Below are 24,189 nucleotides of genomic sequence, written 5' to 3'. Positions count from 1 at the left end.
AAGTGACTGGCTTACAAGGTTTCAAGAGGGAGTTTAGCTTAAGAATATGAGGGGAAAGAAAGAGTCCCCATTGAATAGCTGTCATCTTGTCTAGATGGGTCTGGTGAAAAGAGATGGGGATAAGATTTGTAATATTCAATAGTGAATAATAACTGTTATCATGACTAATCGCGACTGTCACAATTGTAAAGGTAGAAGTTTTGTAACAAAAAAAAGGGGTGTAGTTAATCTTACAGTCCAGAAACAGAGGATCCTAGGACCATCAAGAAAGGAACGTACAAATAGAATGCGGGACCTTATCCAGAGAAGCAGCAGCGCCAGAGATAGAGGCAGAGATGGGGGCATGGAGAGGGGGAGTGGCTGAGGACTCTAGACTCATGGACTAAGAAGAGAAGGACTAAGAGCTGGTGGCCAGGAGCAGACTTGCAGAATGTGCCCTTTGTAGATGTAAATTATTATATATGCCTGAGTGGGTTTTTTTGTTTGTGTGTTTTTTAAAAGTTAAAGTAGGTAGAGAAAAATACTGTTAACTGATGGTACATGGAGGGGATTATAATCAATGTAATGAAACAAGGTATATGATTTTGTTGAATGTAAAACTGATGATATGCCCTGTAAACTTTCACTCAATCCACAAAAAAAACTTAAAAATAATAATAATAATAAGGTAGAATCAGCTGTGTGCATATCCTTCAGACATATGTGTTTGGTTTTGTAAAAGTGGCAGCAGTGTCTTTCAACCAAAAGTACTATTGATAGCATTTTGTGTTTTCTGACAAAACCATTCCGTGACTGCTTCAGTATAATTCATTTTAAGGATGAACTTAACAATTCTTTTCCTAAATTTGAGTTGTTATTTTAAGCCATTATACACAATCTTAAAATGAAGATAATTTAAATATGTATATATACACATATGATAAGCACTGGACTGTGAACCACAAGGTCTGCAGCTAGAGCCCACTAGCCACTCCAGGGGAGTCCTGAAAAGCTTTAAAAGCCTCAGAAACCCTATACAGAGTCACTATGAGTCAGAACTGACTCCATGGCACTTAAAACAACAACAACAATATACACGTATGTTCTCTGTTTCCTTAGGACAAATGATTAGAAATGCTATTACTGGTACAAAAATTATACAGCCCACCATACTCTCCCTTTTAGTTATTTTGATTTATATTTCCAATTTATCATCCCAAGGGTTATTCCAATTTACTTTTCCTTTATTAAAGTGTCATTCAATAAATACTTATTTTGTGTTTATTTTAGGCTATACACTATCATGGAGTCCTAGTATGGTGCTGCAGGATAATACACTGGACTACAAGGTCGGTTTGAACTGCAAGGTCAGTGGTTCAAACCCACCAGCCGCTTCTTGGAAACCCCATACAGGGTTGCTATGAGTTGGAACCAGCTCAATGGCACTTAACAACAACAGTACACTACAGTTGGAGTTCTGGTGGGTGAGGTGCTTCAGGATAAGCACTGGATTGCTAACCACAAGGTCAGCAGTTCAAATCCACCCGTCACTCCTTAAAAACCTTATACAGGGTTGCTATGACTCGGAACCAACTTGAAGGCACTTAACAATAACATCTATACACTATAGATAGAATCGTAGTTAATAAAACAAACACATAACTGCTTCTAAAGGAAAAGACAGACAGCAACAGCCACACAAATACAAACACACATACTCCATCACAAATTCTTCATTATAAACTGAGGTGAGTGAATAAGAAAAGGGACAAAGCTTTTAGAAGACCATACAGATTTTAGATGGAGCTAGTCTGCCCTACAGTCTGGCCAAGGAAGTATGAAACTAAATTGGAAGCTAAAATCTTCTGCTACATATTAGGTAAAGCAAGATTGTGGTGTGCCTCAAAGAACATGTCCTAAGCATCTGAGAGAAGGAATATGACACATTTAAAAAAAATGTACGCAGCTGAATGTGGCTGGAGCACAGTGCCATCTAGAGAGTAAGGTGGAGGTGAAGTCAGCCGAACAAGTTTCCCGTACCAGTGAAGCCTCTTCCTGCACCACCAATAGTCTTCTCTGCCAGAACAGACACACGGCAGTCAGGGTCTGAGAACTAATGCCTGAATACGGATACAGTAAGCCATTCAACAGAAAGAAAAAGGATGCCAATGAAGTTATCCTATGAAAGGAATGTACTTTCATTCTGTTACAGAACTTAAACACATGATGCGCTCCCATTTTTCCTAAACAACGCAGTTAGCTAAATATGTTAGCTTAATTATCTGCAGGCCTAAAGAAGCAAGACACATAAAAAATCCCTTAGCTTTAATAAAAGCTACTCCATAATCTTTGACAGACGATGACTATTAGACAAATGTTCTTTATGCCAGCTTAAGTTTTCTTGAGAGATGATCTCCCATTATGAATTAAAAGCAAAATCAGTGCTTTCATATTTTTTTAAAAACTAGTCGACATCAACTCTTCCTTTTATAACATTTTTATTGATCCATGTAGATATGCAATTATCATCATAATTTGAAGGACACTTTTTGTCATTAAACAGATTATAAAAAACCTTGAACATAAAGTTCGTATCATAAAATTATGTCCCAAAGTGGTTAGGGTCCTCAGAAACCCAGAGGTAAAAAAAGGTCACTGTTCAGCAAGTGCTTGGAAATAAAGAAGCAGGACATAATCGGCTATTTGTGACTATGAAGCTATTTCCCCCACAAAAATACCTTTTACAAAGGTAAGAGAAAATAGTGTCTCAATGTCATCATTTAATTATAAAAACAACCCTTCTGAACCTCTAAAGTATTTGTGTGTGTGTGTGGTGGTATTTTTCCCTTTAGGATTTTTTTTTTTTTAAAGGCCATTCCCTAAGATATACTTAATGAAAATGATCTCAAGAGCCAAAGTTTTTCATTATTTACTGTCCTTACTAAAGTCCGCTTGGATGTCCCAGAGCCATTTTCTGAACTCTTCACTATTGATCCATCAATTCTACCAAAGAATTCTTCAGTGACACAGAGGACAAAAGAAACAGGTTAAAATAACCCTCAGTACAATAACGTTCCAGTCAATTATTTTTCCCAATGACAAATTTCTAAATTAAAAAACAGTGGAGGCTTTCAAAACAATGGTGCCTGCAGTCAGTTCTCGGGACAGTCGATGAAACTTCTCATCTGCAAAACAAAATGCAATCAATCACCACAACGGGGAAATCACCAGGAAACCCTGTCTGGTTTACAAAATGAAAACCACAAACATCACAAGTCATGTAGGGACAAATATTAAAAGTTACTTATTTTGCTGGGGTTTTTGTACTTTTCTTTCTGATCTGAAAAGTAACACAGGGTCACTGTAGAACATTTGGAAACCCCCCCCAAAAAAAAATCAAAGAAAAAATTAAGCACTTAAAACCCTAACATTTAAAAATAATTGTTCATATGTAGTTGTTGAAGCACCATTAAGTTGGTTCTGACCCAAGGTTGTAAATCTTTACAGGAACAGAAACCTTCATTTTTCTCCCATGGAGAGGCTGATGGGCTTGAACTGCTGACCCTGTGGTTCAAAGTCCAGTGTTTATCCTACGGCGCCACCTCTACCTATTAGTGCTATTGGGACCTCAAAAAGTTTCTTGGAAAATTCCATTAGCTTTTAATTCCATTTTTCCAGAAACTTTCTGAAGACCCCTCATATTTTGAGGTTTTAGCTTTTATACGTTTCTCTATTACATATATTCTGCAGGTTATGAACTTCTGACTTATGGACAACTCCTACTTGTCCTTTAATATGGGGCTTCAAACAGGTTCTGTTATTATTGCTGAAGCAGAAACAGGAAAAGACTGTAATTTTACAGCTTTAGTGACTCTCCATGCTAACTGGAATGGGAAAAATTACAGGTTAAAATTCTGGCATGGGAAACTCGGAAGAGGTATATTGAGCCCTTTCAAGAGCCTAATGTGTGAGGCTGGATTACTGTCAGGACTCTGGGAGCCACAAATACCCAGAGAGGTGCGGTAAGCTGCTATCTTTAAGCAGGACTCTGCCATCTTTGAAGACCTGCTTTGAGGGCTGAATCAACCCCTACTTAAAACAAACTGTTCATCATAATCACCTTCACTCACTGCATATGCAGCTTTTTAAATCACTAAAAGGCTTCAAGCCTTTTCTTGCACTAAAATAAAACTAAGTTAGAACTGTATGCACCTATTCTGACTAACCTACAAATTCTGAAAGACATAGTTAGGAAATCATCTCATTCTTAACCAGGAGACTACCCAGATACACAGATATAGGGTTTACTTTTTCTTGAATACTTTCTCTTTGACTGTGTATTTCTTCCATCTTCTTTTCATGCTTTCTGCATAACTCAGTATTTTGCCCATAGAATCCTTCAATATTTCAAGTTGAGGCTTGAATTATTTCTTCAGTTCTTTCTGCTTGAGAAATGCTGAGCTTGTTCTTCCCTTTTGGTTTCCTAACTCCAGGTCCTTGCACATTTCATTATAATGCATGACTTTGTCTTCTCAAGTACCTTTGACATTCTCTGCCCAGCTCTTTTTCTTCTTCATTTCTTCCAGTTCATTTAGCTTCTCTATACTCAAAAGTAAGTTCAGAGTCTCTTCTGATATCCATTTTGGTCTTCTCTTTATTTCCTGTCTTTTCCATGACTTTCTGCTTTCTTCTTGTACAATGTTTTTGATGTCATCTCACAATTCTTCTGGCCTTCGGTCATTAATGTCTAATGCTTAAAATGCTTAAAATCTGTTCTTGAGATGGTCTCTAAATTCAGGCGGGACGTATTCAAGGTCATATTTTGGATCTTTGGACAGGTTTTAATTTTCTTCAGCTTCAGCCTAAACCTCCATATAAGTAAGTGGTTTATTCTACATTCAACCTTGTTTGAGCTGATGATATGGAGCTTTTCCACCATCTTTCCACAGATATAGTCAATGTGATTCCTGTGTATTCCATCTGGTGAAACCCATGTGTACAGTAGCCTTTTATGTTGTTTCAAAAAGGTATATGAAATGAGTAAGTCATTGGTCTTGCGAAATTTTACTATTTAATCTCCAGCCTCATACTGATCACTAAGGCCATATTTTCCAATTATTAATCTTTCCCCTTTGTTTCTAACCTCTCCATTCCAATCACCAGTAATTACCAATGCATTTTGATTGCATGTTTGATCAATTTTGAACTGAAGAAGTTGGTAGAATACTTCAATTTCATCATCACTAGCTTTAGTGGCAGAAGCATAAATCTGAATAACAGTGGTATTAACTGGTCTTCCTTGTAGGTATATGGATATTATCCTATCACAGACAGCATTATACTTCAAGATAGATCTTGAAATGTTCTTTTTTACAACACAATCATTCTTCTTCAATCTGTCATTCCCAACACAGTAAACCATATGAATGTTAGTGGTCATTACTCACCCATGTCAGCTCACTAATGCCAATGATATGGAATTTGATGCGTTCCATTTCATTTCTGACAACTTCCAGTTTTCATAGATTAATGCTTCGTACATCCTATGTTTCTAGTATTAATGGTTATTGGCAGCTGTTTTACCACATACTTATAAAAAGCAGCTGTTTTACCACATACTTATTAAAAAATTAATTAACCTCACTCACACCATGTGTGGTGCTGTGGGTTAAGCCATTTGAACTGCAAGGTTGGGAGTTCACGCTCACCAGCTGCTCCTTGAAATGCTATATAGGGTCACTATGGGCCAGAACTGACTCAATGGCACTTAACAACAACAACAACAACAACACATATTTTAATATGCCCCAAACAAGTCAGAGAACACAGACAGTATTAGGAGACAATCAATCATCTGAATTACTAGAGAATTGACATAGTGGCTGCAACAATACAATCATACAGCAAGGACAGCTGTAGTACAGGATCAGGCAGTGTTTCTTTCTGTAGTAAGGTTGCTAAGAGTCAGTGCAAACCCGTGGCACCTAAAAACTTAAGAAAAATAATCAGAGAGAATGGAGGGATTAAGTCCAGCCCAGGGACTTAAAACAAGCATTTCCTCTTATAAATTATAAGTATTATAAGTTTCTACCTTTTAGAAAGCAATTTGAAGTCCATCTTTTTATTTTTAAAAAATTCTCTGAAGTAAAAGTTTTGTTATAATATCCCACACATAACAGTCAGCTCTTAAGACTCAAGAAAAAATCCAAAGTCAATACCTTAAAATAAAATGCTAACAAGTTAGATTTTTTCAACAAACACACTTTTCCTTTTCATAAAACTTACTCAGTATGGGAAAGTTTGATTTCTTCCCTTTGTTTCGCAGAATAATTTAGGCTCCCACCTAAAACATAAATAAGCATGGAATCTTTTTAGTATAAGTACTATAGGTGTAAAATTCATACTCAAAAATACACAAACATTTGCATTATGTTGTTTGTTGTAGAGTCAATACTGACTCATTGCAACCTTTTATGCTAGAGTTGATCGTCCTCATAAGGTTTCCTAGGGTGTAATCTTTATAAGAACAGATGACCAGATCTTTAGTCCCGCAGAGCCACAAGTGGAGTTGCACCACTAAGACTCCTGAAACATTCTGTTACTATTGTAAGTAACAGAAAAAGCTATGGAAGATGAAAACAAACTGCTTTATCTACTGGAACCTTCCCAAAGGAAAAAAAAACATATTTTAAGAATCTTTATGTGATACATTATTGTGGTTGTTATTGTTAAGTGCCATCAAGTGGGTTCTGTCTCATAGTGATGCAATATAGGGCTTCCAAGGAGCGGTTGGTGGGTTTGGACCACCAATCTGTGGTAAGCAGCTGAGTGCTTATCCTACATCACCACACCAAGATTCCATTTGTTGTTGTTAAGTGCCATCAAGTAGATTCCGACCCATAGCAACCCTGTATAGGGTTTCCAAGGAGCAGCTGGTGAGTTTGAACCACCAACCCTGCAGTTCAAATGACTTTGCAGTCTGATGCATTAGCCCACAGAGCCACACCAGGGCTCCAAGACTCCATTAATCACCAGGCCTTTCTTCCCAGGTGCCTCTGGGTAGGTTCGAATCACCAGATTTTCATTTACTATTTGAGCAGTTAACTGTGGTGCTACCCAGGGATTCTGTCATCAACTTAGCAGAATGCAATATACTGTTTTAATAATTTTAAATGTTTAAAATTTTAAATATTTATGCTGTTTAAATAATTTCAGGACATTTCTTTGAATTTTCCTTAATTTTCACTTTTGTTGAATATTAATTCAGTGTCCCAGTTAACAAAATCAGTAGCAGTGCGTAAGTCCAAACTAAAAAAAAGTTCCTGAGAATAAGGGAGAATGGAGTCTTATTTTCAGGAACTTTTTTTTTAGTTTGGACCTTACTACAGATTTTGTTAACTGGGACACTGAATTCATATTCAACAAAAGTGAAAAACAAGGGAAATTAAAAGAAATGTCCTGAAATTATTTAAACAACATAAATATTTAAAATTTTAAACATTTAAAATTATTAAAACAGTGTATTACATTCGGCAAAGGGGATGATAGAATCCCTGGGTAGCACCACAGTTATGTACTCAACTAGAAATTAAAACCTGGGGATTCGAACCCACACAGAGGCCTGGCAATCTGCTTCTGAAAGGTCACGACCTCCACCCACAGGGAGTCACATGAGTCAGAACTGACTTAAAGGTAACTAACAAACAAGCAGATAGCATCTTTAGGAGCAAGACAGTTAGAAAAGCTGAAAATGGCAACGTGAAGACTATAAAAAAGAAAGAAAAAGGCACTAACACAGATGGTACATATATTAGCAAAAGAAATTAAAAATTGCCCCTTCTAATGTAAATGGAACATTTTCAACCTTAAAATTGCTGCTATAAACTTGCTAACTTCTTTTTTCTTTTTTATATAAGACAATAATCCAAGAGGGATTTTGGCTATACTAAGTTATGAAAGAATGTGTCACACTTCTTTATGATAATATACAAATAATATAAAAAATTTGACATTACAAAATATATATTGAACTGGTCAGAAGGAAATGACAATTTAAACAGATGTGAAGGTTCAATGTACATAATCCTATGTTACATAATTAAATTGTTTCTATCTCTATGAATAAATGTCATTACATGAGCCACAACACTGTCCTCCAAAGAAGACTGCAGGCAACCCAGGGTCCCCACAAAATGATCCACTGAAGTTTGAAAAGAAAAACTTGCACTTACCCCGGGCACGATTCACCAAATAGAGTAAGACCACAAACAAAAGTGACACTAAGGATGAAAAAAAAACAAAAAGCCCTTTAAAAATACATAGTTCTTCTCTATGATTCCTATGTAATCATAATTAGGAAGAAAAGCTTAGACACAATCAAACCATATACTAACTGGCATTGAAAATAAAAACAATACTATGCACATTATTGTTCATTTCTAAAAGCATTAAAAACCCTATTCTCCATGGGCTACTTGAGAGTGGGAGGGACAGGGCCAGAAATGGAGAAGCTGAGCTCCTACAGGAGAGAACAGACGACCACATGCCACCCCCACATTTCTCCCTCTCCCTTTGGAAATGCTTCTCCTTCTCCAGCTGCCCCAAAACTGCTGCCAGCCCTGTTCTATCTGTTGTATGCAGAAGGCAAATTAGTAGTCCATTAGGAGTGTCAGGTTTGAAAATGACAGGTCCATCTTTAAATTAAATAACCTGACATTAGAACATGGCCACTATACTCCCAGAATCCCAGGGTCTAGAAAGACCTCAGAAAGTCACATGTGCTAGGCTTTTTCCTTTAAGTGAGGCATACTGGTAATTTACTTTCAACTCATCTGGCAACAAAGACATTTTAAATGGATGTTTTGATTTGAGAACCAACTAGATATTGAACTGTGAAGTGGAAATAAAATACATGTGACAATGTTTAAAAATAACACTCTCCAACTCTCCAAAATAAAACACTCCCATGACCTAATGTTTTGAATTTTTATAAACTTTACTTTTTAAACAAGCTATGCATTTTTAAAATTTGATGTGCTTGTTTCTGAAATCATGATTTCAAGTACAGATATTCTGTATTCTCTGCAAATGAATATTAAGTCTGATAAAACATCACTGTGGTTTGTCTGTTAAACACATGCTATTGAAGTATATATGACATCTTGATACAGGCATTTTTTTGGTTTATTTGGTTTTTGTTTTTTTCTAAATGAACACAACTTATGTGTATGGTAAAGATTATTTTTGGAAAATCATTGATTTATTTTTATACTGTTTCAGCAGTTTCCTAGCTTCCAATTTTTAACCAATGGACATGATAAGTCAAATACTTTTTAAGATGCCTAGTAAAAAACCATGAGTACTCACACATAAATTATAATACTATCTACACACTATCTACCTAAGGACATACTCAGGACTCCTCAAAAAAATCCATTCTAATGGGAAAAATGTTTTTTGAAAACCATAAATAATTAAAACAGTCCATGAGGAAGACTCCCTGGTTGCCTTCAAGGAAAAGAATCTCGAAAAACATCAGTGAATCTTCAGAGAACCAAAAAGTCACTAGCTGTGAAAGCAATCCACAGGGTAAGAATTAAGCAGCTTTGAGAGCTCTATCTTAAGATTTGGCTTAACAGGGTGGAAAAAAGAACACCACCACCAAATGCCTAAGCATAAAAATGTGAACCTTCCACTCTGTACTATATGAAGCTGAATGCTGCCAAATGGCATACTTACTAGAAACACAGGCAATGAAGAAAACTCCTAAAAATAAATATCCCCGAGTATCCAATATTAGGCCAGCAACGATGGAAATGATCGCCAATCCTAAATTCTGAATGGACTGCATGCTGCAAGTAGAAAATTACAGAACACATTTCACTCTCAAAAGTCTGCACGTACACACGCGCTACTAAAATATTAGTATCTGTAAACCACCTAGTCTTAGTATCTTTCTTATGAATTACCCTTAATCAGGATCAGTTTAATCTTAGGGCTAAGGAAACTAAGCAACCAGTCTAAAAGGAGCACAACTCTATTTTACATGAGCTCCTTAAAGGCAAGGGCCAAGGCTTTCTTGTGTTTCCAGAAACAAGCCCAGTTACTGAAACAAAACAGGCGCCCAGCAAATATAGGCAGCTGTAAGAAATAAAATCCATGCACTCAGTAAGGGAACCTTCCCAGATTATGCAGAAGTTCCCAACAGCACTTCCCCAATCTAATATCTGCTGCCTCAGCCTCAAATGTTGTCTGTTACTTCTAAAAAAGTTATTATGTCTGCACGCATGTGTGTGTGTACTGTGTGCTTACTTGCTGTGTACTGTCCACTTGGTTCCAACTCATAGCAGCCCTGTATAGAGTTTCCGGGAGCGACTGGTAACTTTGAACTGCTGACCTTGCGAATACCAGCCCACTGATTATCCTACAGAGCCACACCAGGGTTATTGTGTATGTACTGCTGTTGTTCCTATGTGTCATTGAATTGGTTCCAACTCATAGCGACTCTATATAGGGTTTCCAAGGAGAATCTGATGCTTTGAACAGTTGACTTTGTGTTTTTATATATATTTATGAAATTAAATCCGAATTTCAGGTAAATGATCAGAGATCCAAAAGAATCACTACAGTTGACAACTTACTGAAACTTTCCATGAAAAACAGACAATATAAAACACTAGAACAAAATAGAAGATTCTGAAACTTTTAAAAAAGCTTCACCTAAACATAGACAGACATGCAAGCAGAACAAGTACGAGGAGGCAAATGGGACTACACCCAGAATAAACAGGCTATTGCGACAGATGTATTTATAAGGAGCTCTGATAGCGTAGTGATTACAAAACAGGCTGCAAACCTCAGGGACAACAGTTTGAATCTACCAGTTGCTCCAAGGGAGAAAGATGAGGCTTTCTGCTCCCGTAAAGATTACCGCCTTGGAAACCCTGTGCAGGGTCGCTCTGAGTCAGAACTGACTCCACAGCACATAACAACAACAACAACAAATAGATCCATAAATATAGTACAGCATACATAGGGTCAAAGTTATGAAATCATCTTAGCCATAACCAAACACCTTGAGGGAATGAATCATGGGTTCTGGGGACTCAGGACAATAGTCTCATCAAAGTCAATTGTCATAACGTAGCCCACAGAGTCAATGTTCTGCACTCTACCTTGGTGAGTAGCGACTGGGGTCTTAACATCTTGTGAGCAGCCATCTAAGATGCAACTATTGGTCTTGCCCTATCCAGAACAAAGAAGAGTGAAGAAAACCAAAGACACATGGAAATAATTCAGCCAGGGGTCTAATGTACCACACAAATCTCAAACTCCATGACCCTGAAACCAGACCAACTAAATGGTGCTATCTGCTCTGAAAGGGGTCACAATAGAGGTAGAGAGGGAGAAAAATGTGGAACAACATTCAAAAGCACACAAAAAAAGACAAACTCATTGCTTTGCTAGAGATTGGAGGAACCCCAAGACTATGGCTTTTAGTGGCCCTTCAGAATGGAACTGAACTCACCTTTCAGCCAAACAACAAACAGGTCTATAGGGTGAATAATAGCACGAAAGAGGTAAACACACGTTAGAACTATCAATCATGTAAGATTAAAAGGATGGCATGTGCCCAAGAGAAAGTTCAGAAGTCAAGAAGGGGTAAGAGAGAAAGACGAGCGGAAATGGCACACACGGGGAAGAAGTGGGAAAAGTGATGCTCACTGGAGCATCGCCATCAATGTCTTCAGTCAATGTGTGTTTGAATTGTTGAATGGGAAACAGATTTGCTCTGTAAACAAACTGCGATTATTCTGACCCAAATTGCAATGAAAAGTTTATAAAAGCTTTAGCTAATAAACATGACCTAAAGTAAAACATGAGCCCCATGTACTATGCAAACTCATTAAAAAAAGGAATCAAAGCAATACTAGCTGTCTCCACATGTCATCTGTAAGCAGAGACAGGAAGGATCAACTCTATGACAGTGATAAAGACAGTCTGCAGTTTTCTTTTTTACTTAATATTTAGGTTGCTAGTCCTGGAGCTCTGGTAGTGTAGTGATTACGAACGGGCTGTGAATCTTAGGGTCAGCAGTTCAAAACTACCAGCTGTTCTGCAGGAGAAAGATGAGGCTTTCTGCTCCCATAAAGATTTACAGCCTCGGAAACCCTGTGCAGGGTCACTGTGAGTCGGACCCGACTCCATGGCACATAACAACAACAAACAAGTCCTGGTATGGTGCTGTGGGATAATGCACTGGCTCACAAGGTCAGCCTGAATCGTAAGGTCAGCAGTTCAAATTTACCAGCTGCACCTTGGAAACTCCATACAGGGTCTCTATAAATTGAAGCTGACTCAATAACAACAACAGATTAATGTAAAGAGATCTGGCATGGCCCTTATAGGCTAAGCACTTGCTAACTGCAAGGTCAGCAGCTTAAACCCACCAGCTTCTCTTGAAAACCCGACTGTTGCTGTTATGTTGTTGAGTCAGTTCTAACTCATAGTGACCTTGGGTACAAACGAACGAAACACTGCCCAGTCCTGCGCCAACCTCACAATCATTGTTACGCTTGAGCCCATGGCTATTGCCACTGTGCTAATCCACTTTGTTGGGAGTCTCCCTCTTATTTGCTGAACCTCCACTTTACCAAGCATATTTCCTTCTCCAGGGACTGGTTCCCCCATATGTCCGAAGTATGAGAAACGAAGTCTGGCCATCTTGGCTTCTAAGGAGCACTCTAATTGTACTTCTTCCAACATAGATGTGTTGGTTCTTCTGGCAGTCCACAGCACTTTTAATACTCTTCTCCAATATCATAACTCAAATGTATCAATTCTTCTATGGTCTTCCTTATTCACTGTCCAACTTCCACATGCATAAGAGGTTATTTAAAACACCACTTGGGTCAGGTGTACCTTAGTCCACAAACTGACATCTTTGCTCTTGAAGACTTTAAAGAGGTCTTGTGCAGCAGACTTGCCTAATGCAATCTGTCATTTGATTTCTTGACTGCTGCTTCTATGAGTGTTGATGGTGGATCAAAACAAAATGAAGTCTTTGACAACTTCAATCTTCTCTCCATTTATCATGATGTTATTCACTGGTCCAGTTGTGAGGATTTTTATTTTCTTTACATTGAGGTGCAACCCATAGCAAAGGCTATGGTCTTTGACCTTCCTCAGTAAGTGCGTGTGATATCAATGATACTGTCCAATGATTTCCAATTCTGTTCAGTCACCTCTCTTTGGAATGGGCACAAATATGCAGAAACCCTAAACAGGGTCTCTATGAGTTGGAACCAATTCAACAGCACACAGCAACAACAGTAATGTAAGAAGTGTGTTTTAGATTATATTTCCCAAATAACACTTTAGAAAAATAGGGTAGAATTTCAACTACATAAAACAAAACTTCAACTATAACAGAACTAAGATATAATGACAGTGCAGTCATTTTTTAAAGTTACATGTTAGCTGGCAGAATTAAAACCTTTCAGAAAGAACTTACCTTTTAGACTGACGACTCGGGGGCCCGATAATCTCAGCTCCAGGGAAGTAGATAATATTTCAGATAGGACAGAATAAACCTGTTTTTCTGCTTGGGAGCCTGATCTCATCAGCAGTCAGCTGAGACTACTCCTCCCTCCCCACACATCCTGAACATACCCATCAACCCTCATCATCACTGCCATCCCAGTCTGCACTCAAGAGAATGAGAACAGATGGCCGCTTGGCCTCTAGTTATTTTGCTTAAAATAACGAGTTATTCCTAGTTGAAAACAATCCTTAAATCCTTCTTTGACCCTCTCTCTCCAGCTCCATCTGTCACCAGTTTCCTAGATTCCTGCTGCCACTGGTTACTCGACCAAGCCTACTTGTACCCCAGGAATTCTGTTGTTCCCTCTGCCCACGCTTTCTTACAATGAAGGATAAGCACTGGACAGCAAGGTCGGTTTGAACTACAAGGTTGGAGGATCAAACTCACTAGCCACTCCTCGGAAACCCTATTAACAGATTGGCTACAAATCTTACCGACTCCACAGCAATTAACAACAACCACCTATGGGGAAACTCCTTCATCTTTCCAAATACAACTCACATGCTGTGAAGTTTTCCTTGGCCCCAAGCAATCATATTCTCCTTGTTCTCTCATGCCTCTCTAATGACTTATTCCATGAGCGCTTCCTCAACTGGACTGCATGTTCAATTGTAGGGGACCTCACCTCATTCAAGGCAGAAAAATACTCAACACCCTCCCGCTGAAGGGCAGAAAGTGCTACCTGAACACCAACTTTTGGGGGTCACTACCTCACGTAGTGGTTATGAATCGGGCTGCGAACCACAAGGCCAGCAGTTCGAAACTACCAGCCACTCCACAGGAGAAAGATGAGGCTTTGTCCTCCCGTAAAGATTTACAGCCTCGGAAACCCTGTGCAGGGTTGCTATGGGTCGGAACTGACTTGATGGCACTTAACAACAACAACAACAAACCTCACAAAGAAGCTCTCAGATAAATAGGCAGTGGGGTTGTAATGCCAGCAATTCCCTCTTATGGATTCTCTCTTGCTGGGGAATTCGAGCCCGTTTGCTGCCCAACAGTACCTTAATTAGAGTAACTGAATTTTCTAGTCATTCTCAGGCTCAGAGCTGTACCAGACTTAAAGATAACTAAATTCTGGAGCTCTGAAGTTTTAACTGACAACTAAATCAACACAGTAGAGACATGTGGTCCGCAATACAAATACTTACAAGCCATACGCAGTCCCCAGCTGATGTTCAGGAACTACATAAGCCACCATTGGCCACAATGCACAGGCGACCAAAGAATAGGAGATTCCCAGAAGACACTAGACAAAACAAGATAGAAAGGGGTATAAAAATGAAAGTCTCATGTCAGCCAAAAGGTGATTTTTCTTTGATATAGATTAGCAGGAGTCCTGATGTGGCACTGTGGAATAAAGCACTCGACCACAGGTTGGTTTGAACCTCAAGGTCGATGGTTCAAAGACACCAGCTACTCCCTGGAAACCCTATACAGAGTCACTATGAGGCAGAAAAGACTCATGGGCACTTAACAACAACAACAGATTAGCAATATTTACATAATACATAATAGCTAACATTTGAATACTTGGGCCAGGTTTTTAAAATGAAGCTGTGGTGTAGTAAATAATCTAATGTCTTTTCTAGCCATAGTCTTTGTAAACTCCCACCAAACTACTTTTTCCTGATGGATTCTGTGGTTCAGTTGTTGTTACTGATTGCTAACATTGTGAATTGTGAAAACTTGGAACATTAACATGAGTATAAAATGAGCCATCTCAGAAACAGGAAGGGGGGGGTGGGTGTCTCACTACCATCAGAGAAGATGAGCCAGCAGTGGCGTGTGTGCATTGAACCTCCTCAACTCAGGGACAGAAGCTGTGACAGCAGAGGAGTGGCAGAAAAGCAGCAGCAGAACACAGAGCCAGTAAAGCTGAGTGACATTGGACAGGAGACCTGCTTACAGAATGGGGTGCGTTCAGGCACATAAGAGGGGAAAACAGACCAGAGTGCCTAAAGGTTGAGGCTTATGGTGGAGTGGTATGTCCTGTGAGCATTTACCAACAGCTCTAAAAGAGCGCTTCAACACTGCCTGAGCAAGGCAGAGGCCAGGCCAAGGGACCAACAACTAGGACCAACAGAGGCCTGTCTGTGGGCCCAGCACAAGAGATGCTGTCCTAACAGAAAGAACTATGCCCTGAACATATTTCACCCTGTTAACATACCTAGTGTGATGCTGTGGGCTAATGCATCAGACTGCAAAGTCATCTGAACTGCAAAGATCGGTGGTTCAAGCTCACCAGCTGCTCCTTGGAAACCCTATACAGGGTCACTATGGGTCAGAATCAACTTGGAGGCACTTAACAATAACAATGACAACATACCTAAAACACCCCACAACTGTGAGTAGGTGTCTGATTTCTGTGTGGCCATTGCAATGAATTATCTAACCCACCAGAGTAGAGAGCAGTTGGGAAGGTGGTTTGGTGCCATTTTCTGACATAAGGTGAAAGTCACAGTCAAAATCTACAAAGACATCTTCCTGGCTCTCTCTACAAGTATTTCTCTAGTGGCAAAATCCACACACAATGACTTAACCATTTCCACTTGCCATTGTATTATATCTATATATAATAGGCTGGGGTCCAAGGTACGGTCATGAGCCAAGCAAGATAAAAAAGTTAATTTTCTGAAAGTTATTTGCCAATGTCCAGGAAAGCTAATCTTTCAGTATTTATTAGGCATTGCAAATTAAGCAACCAAGACAACATCATGCCAATAATGCACTATCCTACATCAAAGTTATCAACAGAAAGCGAAGAGTAGGATAGGAAAATCAACAATAGCAACCACTGTTTTGTCAAACGTAACCAAACGCTATTCTTTTTCTTCAACTAAAAAACAAAACAAAAAAAAACTTTACGATTTAAATTCTTATACTTACCAGAGTGGCAAAATTTTTAATATTGCTGACACCCAATACTGGCAAGGATACTATGAAACTACTATATTTGAATGTTATTAGTGAAGCTATAAATAATATAGAGGAGCAGTTTCATAATATCTCCCATGATGCTACTGTGCACAGCCTGTGCTGTGGCATTTCTACCTGGAGAATTGCTACAGAAATTCTCACCAGATGCACAAAGATGTATCTCTACATAATAGGTAAGAAATGCAGCATGTCAGCCTGCTGATCTTAAAAACAACGATATGAACAACACAAACTAGATTAATTCACTACCATTCTGATCTACTAAGAGCCAAAGGCAAAGAGTGTAAAATCATACATATTGGGGGTATCTTTTGCTTTTTGCTACCTATCATGCAGTGGTTTCTTTCTAATGGAGTGCAGTGGGAGACAGATGAAACTAATAAGCATTTTAGCTTTTGTAAGACTATTTCTCATTTTTTTCAGCTTTGGCATTACCCTAAATAAGCCAAAAAAAATAAAAGATATCTTACGCATTCATAATTTAAGTTTGTACTTTAGCAATTCAAAGAAGTTAAAATCCATTTGCTGTTTTCCCCCTTGTCACAAACACCAGCATCAGAGTGTGCTGAGCATGCCTCCTGACAGACCTGTAGCCTTGACACGGGAGATGTCATGTCGGTAGATACGTTACCATAGCGATCCAGGGGTTCCACAGCGTGAAAGCCAACATCATGTGGGAAACAAGAGTGGTTGCCACTGCACACAGAACCCAGATGATGTTCTTTCCTGTTTTATCCACCAGAAGCCCAAATACTGGGGAGAGGGGGGCAGATATGACATACACCACACTGTCCAGAGAACAAATTTGAATGAGATACAACACAGATTAAAAACAAAAAACAGAAAATACCTACAAAACACTGGGTAAAGCAAACCCTAGCTCATTTAATTTTTTCTCCTTTGTATTGTGAAGAGGGTGAAGGTTTACAGAACAGATCATCAGTTTTACGTTTCAACTCATTAACTGCCATCCCCTTAATGTAACATCACTTGGTCCCACTGTCCTCTGGTATTTCTTGTTTCCATTCCTTCTTCTTTCCTAATTCTTCTGAACTTTCTCCTTGGGAAAATGCTGCCCTTTTTAACTCAAATGGTTGATTACTCTAAGTTGTGCATACCTCACTAGTATAATTGTTTCCCCTTATAGACCCATCTGTCCTTTGGTTGAAAAACTGAGCTATGGGGATGAATTCATTTCCAGACCTGAAGGGCGACTAAATGCCATAGTCTCCAGTTTGCCACCAGTTTCTATCCGACCAGTATCCAACCCTGATTTTTTTTGCATGATTTTGAGTTTTGTACCACAGCTTTCTTCCACTCTATTCAGGACCTTTAAATTAAGCTTGCTTAATTTAACAGTCTTCTAAACTGGTCTTCCTTTCCAGTCATCAGTAAAAATAAACATAAAGTATAAAGGACAGTGCAAGGTTTCTTTGGTCCATTAATGCAGACAGTCACTCAGGATTCAAATCCTAAAACAAGCTTGGGTTTCGTTCACAGTGTGGATATTAAATCACATTACATGTTTTTTTGGCTCTTACACTGGTTATAATTAAAGATCCCAATATGCAAACAATGTGGAGTCCTGGTGTGGCGCTGTGGGCTAATGCACTAGACTGCAAAGTTGGTTTGAATCACAAGATTGGCGGTTCATGCTCACCAGCCACTCCTGAGAAACCCTATACAGGGTCGCTATGGGTCGGAACCGACTACAGCACTTAACAACAACAACATACATACAAAAGGAGTTCAGTGGCTCTGCAGGATAAACATTAGACTGCTAAACTGTAAAGTCAGAGGTTCACGACCACCAGCCACTCCATGAGAGAAAGATGAGGCTTTCTACTCCCTGTAAAGATTTATAGCCCCGGAAACCTTGAAACACAAGTAGGGTTGCTTTGAGTCAGAACTTCTCTGATGGCACTTACCACCACAACATGCATACAATAAACACTCGGCACTTACCACCACAAAGTGCATACAATAAACACTTACAGAATTAAAGAAGTACCTGTTAATTGCACTTGCTGCTTGGGAGGAAAATTTGAATTTCTCCATAAAGAAAACTCTAAAATTGAAAAGAGAGAGGGAAAATGTACTTGAGACGGAATTATTCTGTGATTTAAGCTCACCAGCCACTCCTCTAAAACCCTATACAAGGTCACCATGAGTCGGGACCAACTCGATGGCACTTAACAACAACAACCATCAGCTCAAGTTTGAGTGTTTATATACTTTCCTAACTAAAAACATACTAATACCTATTTTTTTTTTTCTCTTTTTCTTCTGCAACAAGTAATACCCACAAACTGTCAGAAAACTGCAAAGAATAAAGACTTGGTTCCTTTCCTTCAAAACAATACCAGGTAGATTCTCTCTAAATAATAAATAAGATTCTTTTTTCAAATTATTTACCATTATAAACTGAAGTTAAAAGTTACTAGAGCAGACCCTACACACACACCCACACAAACACACTCACACACGTCGTTCTGTTTAAACAGCTGGCAGTGAAAATGAATAAGAATTAAAAGATAAAACAAAGAAAAAATTAAGCTTTGAACCCAGAATTTGAGTCTGGAAGAGTTACAATCCTAGCATAGTCCACATTCCCACACATCCATCCCCCACACAATTCGTCAAAACCATCTGTGAGGCTCTGTCTCCATTCCACAGTAGGCTCCCTAATCAAAAAGTAAAGATGAAATTAAGAAACATATATACAAACTAGTCTAAAATAAATTATTAAAGTAAATCAGTATTACAATTCAAAAAACCATTAGGCATCTCCTCAAAAGAATAAAATAATAAAAGTATCACATCAATACTGAACCTTAAAAAAAAAAAACTAAAGCTAATAAGGTGAGTTGTATCCCAGGATGAAAAACAATTCCTGGGTAAATACAAACTATAGGCAGAGAAGAGTGATAGATGGCTAAAAAGATATTGTGTATGATATTATATTTCTGTGATGGAGCTTTCATTATAATTTAGCCAAAGAAAATGGAAGGCAAAAGAATACTCACTTCCCAAGTCCGATGAAAGGAAACACTGCCACGTAGTAGCAGACACAGATGATAAATATGAGCCACAGGGGTAAGGAGAAGTCCTTCACATCAGTTAACTTAATGACTTCACCTTAGAGAAGAAGGAGAGGTGCTATCAGCATAATTTTACATCTCTAAGGACCTTTCATTTAGTTAAGATTATTTGTCAATCCCGTTATTAATTTTGGCAATTCACTTTAAAAATTCTTTTTATCTAAATTATGGAAACACAGTAAGGGAATAACTAGAAAAATGCATTAGCTCCTACATCCAATTAACAAAGTGGGAAAAAGACTTGAATCAAAATTTCTCCAAAAGCACATGAAAATATGCTCAATGCCGTTTGTTTACTAGAGAAATGTAGATCAAAACCAGTGAATTGTGTTTATATTTTTACAACAAAAATAAAATTTTAATAAAAAGGTATCTACAATGAAAGACTGGCTGAGTCAGGCGGCTAATCTGAAGGTCAGTTGTTGGAAACTAGCAGCGGTTCCAAGGGGAAAAGATAAACAGCTGTAAAGATTTACAGCTTCAGAAACCCTACACAGGGTCACTATGAGTCAGAACCCACTCCACGGCACACAATCACCACCACCAGGATGGCTGTTATCAGAAAAATGGAAAATAGCATGTGTTTATGAGAGATGAGGAGATGGAGACCCTTGCGCTTGCTAACGGGGGCATAAATGATTCCTCAGTTAAAATTATTATATGATCCAGTAACTTCACTCCTAAAAGAATTTCCCAAAAAATACAAAAGGGGGACTCAAGCAGAAACTTGTACACCAATGTTTGTTATAGCATTATTAACAATAGATAAACTGTGGGGAAAAAAAAAAACACCAAAAAACAACAAACCCAAGTGTCTTATCAACAGATGAATGAATAAATGTAATGTGATATAGCCATACAATGAAATTTTACTCATCCTTAAGAGAAATTAATTTGGACACGCTGCAACATGGATGAACCTTGAGAACATTATGCTGAGTGAATTAAGTCAGATACGAAAGGACAAATATTCTACAATTTCCCTTATAATAAGATAGCTAAAATAGTAAATTCATAGAGACCAAAAACTCCTTGGTGGTTCCCAGGGGTTGGTGAGAGAGGGAGAGAGGAGTGGTTGCTGAAGTAGTGTTGTGCTTATTTAGGTGATGACAGACCCATGGAGATAGACAGTGATGACAGCGGCAGAACATGTGAATCCAATTACCGTTCCCCTGTTTATATTTAAAAATGGGTAAAATGGCAAATGTTTTGTTATAGATATGTTAAGACAATTCTGAAAAACTAAGTGTACACTAGCAATTTAGAACCAAAGATCTGTATCCATTCCTCCTAGGAATCATTTAGCAACTATAAAACTCTGAATGGTATTTATACTGCCACCCACATGTAAGGAAGAAAAACTGTGCCCCAAAATAATGTACACAACTGGAAACAGAATTTGTAAATAAATTTTAAAATAATAATAATTATTATTATACATATACAAAGTTCCCACTGGCTTTACAACCTTGCATCAGAAACATATCTCATTTTAAATCACTTCAAAAAATGCTAACACTCCACCGTATACTTCATTTTTGTTTTTGCTTTTTTAAGTTTAGACTTACCTGTTTGTCCTTGTTCTTTGTGAAGGATTCTTTCTGCTCTCTGATCCAAGTAAGCAAGGGCCAAGGCACAGATTAATGAAAGAATACACGTTATACCTCCTACAGTTAAAAGAGAGAGAGATTTTAGGGAGAATCAGCCTGAAGGCTTGTTAAAGACAGCACATGGCCTACACAAAAAATAGCAAGGGGACCGGGCAGCATCTAAAGACAAAAAAAGGAAAAGCCCTAGTGAGGAGGAAGGGAAAACATAGAATGCATGGAAAGCATAAAAATGGCAGACACTATTACTATAAAGAGGAGCGCCGATGGCGTAGTGGTTAAGCACCTGGCTGCTAACCAAAAGGTTAGTGGTTCAAATCCACCAGCCACTCCAAGAGAAAACAATGAGGAAGTCTATTTTCCTAAAGATTACAGTTTGGGAAACTACATGAGGTAGTTCGAGTCTGTCCAACAGATGAGCTATGAATTGCAATTAACTTGATAGCAGTGGGTTTGGTTTTTGGCTTTATTATTTTAAGGTTGGAGGATAAAGGGACAAGATTAGAACAAACTAGTCTGCAGAGTACAGACTGAGGAAAGCTTGTAACAGGCTGAAAAATCAGTCCTCATTTCGGTCAACAGCATTTTTAAGCACAGTCCTGGTGTGGCACTGTAGGATAAGCACTGGACTGCTAACCACAAGGTTGGTGGTTCAAACCCACCAGCTGTTCCTTGGAAATCCTATGCAGAGCCACTGAGTCAGAACCAACTTGATGTCACATAACAACAACAATTATCCATGGATGACAGAGAAAACGATTAAAAAGCAGTCTGATTCTGAAATTACTACCTCCTCTCCCTTCAGCTTCATCCCAAAGTCTGCAATCTCTATGCCTACTCAAAGGGTCCCATCCTCACAAGGCACCGCTTTCAGGGTTTCTCCTTCCTTTGCATATTCAGCATTACTCACTCATGTTGATCTCCTATCACTAAAGTAGGAGGGAATCACAACTAAGAGGGAATAAATTTACCCTTCTCAAAAATTTTTAAAGGCTGGGTATAAATGGATCTTTAAGTGGTTGACCTAATATGGTGCAGTTGAAAATCATTTAAATGAGAATCACTAGCCGTAGATTCCAGTTCTAAAACTAAGAAGCTGAATTACCTTGGACACAAATCTTAACCTTTCTGGACTTCAATTTCCCCATCTGTAAAAAGGAACTGATTTGCAGTTGGCCCAGGTCTTTTTCTAGCTCTAAAATTCTAAAGTTCTCCAATGTGTGGGGAACTGGAGGGAATAATGAGAAGCATTTAAGAGTTAAGAAAGTTCTAAGCAAGGTAAAGAGGAAAAATGGAGGAGTTTTGCCTTTGTAGGATTATTTCTCCATAAGCACTGGTCCACAAGGTCGGTTTGAACCACAAGGTCAGCAGTTCAGACTCACCAATCACTCCTTGGAAATTCTCCACAGGGTCACTACAAGTCGGAACCAGCTCAACAGCACTTAACAACAACATCTTCTTTCTAAGGAGCTCTGGTAGCATAGTAGGTTACAAGTTGGAATTCTAACCTCAAGGTCATCAGTTTGAATCTACCAGCCACTCCACAGAAGACAGATGAGGCTTTCTGCTTCCGTAAAGATTTACAGCCTAGACACAGGGTGTCTATGAGATGGAACCGACTCTACAGCACACAATCACCACCACCACCACCTTCTTTCTACCAGGGTTAGTTACATCCAGGGATTACAGAGGACAAGAGATATGCAAATCCATTCACTACCAATACGACAGGTCTCTCTAGGGTTCTGTGGTGAGCTATTTACTTATATAAAAGCATGGGTGGTGAATCCAGGGATCGCATACATTTCTCAGTGAACCCACCAGCAACTAGTACCATGCAGCCTTAACTATAAGAACTTGGGGACTGAAAGTATCTATCTGTGTAGTCTTTAAAGCAACTTCCTTGTCCAGGATTACAGAAACAGTTAGAGCCATAACTAGAATCCAGACTTCTGACTTCCAAATTAGTGAATGGACACTCAACCCTATGATGTCACCTATGACTTTTAGAAAATCTAATCTCTATGTACCTACTGACTGAAATTAATCAAAAGAAAACAACTCTAACTTCTGATATATTGCTATTGTTGTTAAGTGCCATCAAGTCGTTGCCAACTCATAGTGATGCTGTATGGGGTTTCTGAGGCTTTAAATCTTCATGGGAGAGTCATCAAGGCAAGCAATCAAGTCCCTTCAGGACAAACCCCCCTCCAAGACTGAAACTCAAAGGGAACACATGAGCAGCCATGTAATCTTGCTGACAACCACATTTGTCTACTGGTGAGTGGAAGAGGGAGAAAGGCAGCAATGAAGAAATGGGCTGAGTTCAGCCATGTTCCACAGATTCTCATTGACCTGGAGATGAGAGAGAGAAGAGGAAGGACTGGTTGGTCTGAAGTGTGGTGATACCTGGGGACTCCTGAGCCCAAGGACAAGGGCACAGCCACATAGGGCTAGAGGCTGAGAGTGAAGCATCCAGCTGATATGAAGTGAGGGGAGATGCCCAATAATGCCCAAACTTGCAGACAGTGCCCATTTGACCTAGCTTTGATGACTTGATAATCAGAACTCGACTATTGTTGTTAAGTACCGTGGAGTCGGTTCTGACTCATAGCGACCCTGCACAGGGTTTCTAAGGCTGCAAATCTTTACGTGAGCAGAAAGTCTCATATTTCTCCTGCAGAACAACTGGTAGTTTCGAACAGCTGACCTTGAGGTTAGCAGCCCAATTCGTAACCACTACGCCACCAGAGCTCCTTAGAACTCGACTAGATTTTAAAAAACAATTTTTGATGAAGGAAATGAGTGTTAATTGCTAAAATTTGATGAACATATGCTTATGGATGTAGTAGCTCATGGTACCAACTGAGAGGGAAGGAGTCTTCACATCAAGTATCAATCCTATCCCCTCGGTATACAGAGTAGACAGGGATGGGCAATTTAGACACTGGCTACTTAA

At 38.9% G+C, this 24,189-nt stretch overlaps 1 protein-coding gene across 3 annotated transcripts in view; it reads right to left on the bottom strand.

Annotated features, from left to right (window-relative positions):
- Positions 1-6,260: 6,260 nt before the first annotated feature.
- MFSD1 (major facilitator superfamily domain containing 1) overlaps positions 6,261-24,189 on the bottom strand; it is a 32,482-nt gene continuing 14,553 nt past the window's right edge. For all 3 annotated transcript variants that reach the window (XM_006861776.1, XM_006861777.1, XM_006861778.1), the window contains 8 exons: positions 21,192-21,290; positions 19,549-19,660; positions 18,534-18,590; positions 17,154-17,310; positions 14,734-14,831; positions 9,718-9,830; positions 8,211-8,258; positions 6,261-6,322 (listed from right to left, as the gene is read on the bottom strand). In XM_006861776.1, the coding sequence (XP_006861838.1) occupies positions 6,261-6,322; positions 8,211-8,258; positions 9,718-9,830; positions 14,734-14,831; positions 17,154-17,310; positions 18,534-18,590; positions 19,549-19,660; positions 21,192-21,290 (746 nt within the window). The remainder of the gene's footprint in view (positions 6,323-8,210; positions 8,259-9,717; positions 9,831-14,733; positions 14,832-17,153; positions 17,311-18,533; positions 18,591-19,548; positions 19,661-21,191; positions 21,291-24,189) is intronic.

The sequence above is a fragment of the Chrysochloris asiatica genome, unplaced genomic scaffold, assembly GCF_000296735.1.
Source record: "Chrysochloris asiatica unplaced genomic scaffold, ChrAsi1.0 scaffold00043, whole genome shotgun sequence".
NCBI lineage: Eukaryota > Metazoa > Chordata > Mammalia > Afrosoricida > Chrysochloridae > Chrysochloris > Chrysochloris asiatica.
The sequence above is the reverse complement of the archived record's forward strand: the minus strand, read 5'-3'. Positions and strand labels throughout refer to the sequence as shown.